We start from the raw sequence: 2,574 nt of genomic DNA on the forward strand, positions 1-2,574 counted from the left end.
ATAAATGGGTTCAACCATTTTGATTGGCTTATGATGATGAACTAGAATCGGAGTTTCCTCATAATTATTGATTTATTCGCTACCTCCTCTGTAATGTTAAGTTGTTTGGTAAACAAATCTTATGTTGATATGATGTCAAAGAGAAGGAGTGAGTTTTAGGATTTCTGAAAGTTAATGAACAAGAACTCCAAAGGAAAAAACCAAATCCCTACATTATATAAAAGAATTTTCATTTTAAGAATGGATCATACAATTCTAATAAACCTTTGTTAATATGAACTGGTTAAACCATCCTTTAAAGAAAAAGAGAAAGGGTTTATCTGGCTTAGGGTCTTCTCGTCTGCTATGGTAGCATCTAACCTTATTGACCAGCAATCTAGAGCCTAAATACAGTTAATCGTCTTAGTTGACTCACTTTGACATGAACATGTTAGAACTGGTGGTGGTGGTGGTGGATTGGAGATTGGGGGTGGAGTAGGATTAGAATTAGGATTAGGTTAGAGGCTAATTTGGGGATTTTTTGATAGTTTTTTAGTGTTTGGGTATTTTGTCAAGAGAAATCCATCTTTTATGTGTAGTTTTGTTTTTTCGAAGATAGATTTGTCAGTGTCCTAAACATTTATGAGTAGAAATGGTAGTTTATCACCCTAAGAAATATAAGAAAATAGTTGGGAATAAGGAACCACAATAGAAATCAAAAGTAAATCAGGTTTAGGAGGACACTTGAATTTGCAGTGGTTCCTGTTGAAATCCCCTCGATCATACAGCAAATTTAAAGCGGAGGGTCAGAACTAAATGGACAACTTACAGTATTTTTTGGAAAGGAATACTTGTCCAAGGGTATGCTATTTGCAGTTTGTTCCAAACCCAAGATGGAAAATCCCTCCCTCTTCTTTTTCTGCAAGTAAGCCTTGATGCTATCAACTGGGACTTCTATGATTGGAACCCATTTTTCAGCTGTCACACTGTAAAAAAGCAACTTTTGGGAATGATTGACAAAATCATATTGCAAAATAAATTAAATATATTATATGATACTATATATTTAAGGATAATGCTGTAATTTTCCCCCACTTTGCATTATCCATTAAAGACAGTAAATTCAACTTAAAAATAAATCTACTACTAATTAATAAACAAAGAAAATATCGAAGCAATATACCTTGCATTATCAATACACTAAAGAACATAATATATAAGCACCAGAAGAGAATAGCCAATTTTAAGCATACGCAAATTAAGGATGTCGCATCTTGTGCAATTATGAAACATTAAGTAGAAAACCTTAATGGGATTCTGCATAACTTGGAATTCCAACATGCATTTGAATTACATGTACATAAATCCCATTTTTTGAAAAATAAGATTGAGAAGTAGCCTGCCTCCAACTTTATCATTTCAAATTAGCTATGCAAATCAGTGAACTCCACATTTTTCAAATTACATGTACATAAGTCCCATTTTTTGTATATGCAAATTAGTGAATACATATCAGGAACAACAAAACTCACTTTCATTTGGAAATCTTTGGAATGATGATTTCATGCAAGTGAATAGTTACAGGCATATTAAAGTGCAAGAAGTTTGCGTGAGCTAAAATTAATTGTGGTTGTTGTTCCCTCGGAAACTTTACATTGTTTCACTATATGCACAAAAGATGCTTATAAGAAATGTTATATCTTCAACTATTCTTACCCCTCCTTCTGCTCTGTTACACAGGTGCATATAAGCAGTCTAATACATCATCAAAAATCATGCTCTCTAAAGATTTGATCATTTTGAATTATTGGTGTCTTAACAGTAATCCCATTTTTGAGCTCCAATAACCCAAGTAGCGAATCAAGTTTGTATGTGAAGTATGTGACACGCATAAAACAGAAGTAAAAACAAAACAAAAAACAGAAAAAAAAAACAAAACAAAAAACAGAAAAAAAAAAACAAAATAAAATAAAACATTATACTATCATGAAACCTGATCAACTGGAACTGCTTGTCGCTTATGATGTTTGCATCAGCAACAGCCAGCCCTGATGCTCTAAATACCTGCTTAAAACAAAAGCTTGTTTAAAGAACAAACCATTTTTTCCGAAATGCACAAAAGGAAAGAATGAGAAAATGAAATTGTAGGATAGATACTATGAAGAACGGGAGAAAAATTAGTTACTTACCTCGCATGTCCGCGCCAGACCAGCAAGATTGGGTATGCGGTCAAGCAAGGATGCTACAAAGATAAAATGTTGTCGACTTTCAGTTAGTCGATTGAGAGAAGATCTTCTTGACTGCAGTAAATTGTCCAGAAGGAGATCATCCCTTTCCAATTCTGTTACATTGATATTCAAATTAAATTACGTTAGATCTAAAACATGAACTCAGCGCATTATCTGGTCAGTGTTTAGAAATTGAGGCCATGGCAGTGTCATGGCAAAATGGTGTGGCACACATTGGGCCCACCACCATTTGGGTGAGGCTGCGTTGCAGAAATAGTGGTGGTCACCATAGTGACAGCCATCGTGGTCCACAATGTGAATGGTGGGGCTGGGTGTAATTTTTTTTTTTTTTATTGCATTTGAAGGT

General features: G+C 34.3%; 1 protein-coding gene across 2 annotated transcripts in view; it reads right to left on the reverse strand.

Annotated features, from left to right (window-relative positions):
- Window positions 1–2,574, reverse strand: part of LOC107629151 — a 24,560-nt gene that overhangs the window by 2,342 nt on the left and 19,644 nt on the right. For both annotated transcript variants that reach the window (XM_016331861.2, XM_021120292.1), the window contains 3 exons: window positions 2,169–2,320; window positions 1,973–2,043; window positions 809–965 (listed from right to left, as the gene is read on the reverse strand). In XM_016331861.2, the coding sequence (XP_016187347.1) occupies window positions 809–965; window positions 1,973–2,043; window positions 2,169–2,320 (380 nt within the window). The remainder of the gene's footprint in view (window positions 1–808; window positions 966–1,972; window positions 2,044–2,168; window positions 2,321–2,574) is intronic.

This window comes from Arachis ipaensis, chromosome B01, assembly GCF_000816755.2.
Source record: "Arachis ipaensis cultivar K30076 chromosome B01, Araip1.1, whole genome shotgun sequence".
Taxonomy (NCBI): domain Eukaryota; kingdom Viridiplantae; phylum Streptophyta; class Magnoliopsida; order Fabales; family Fabaceae; genus Arachis; species Arachis ipaensis.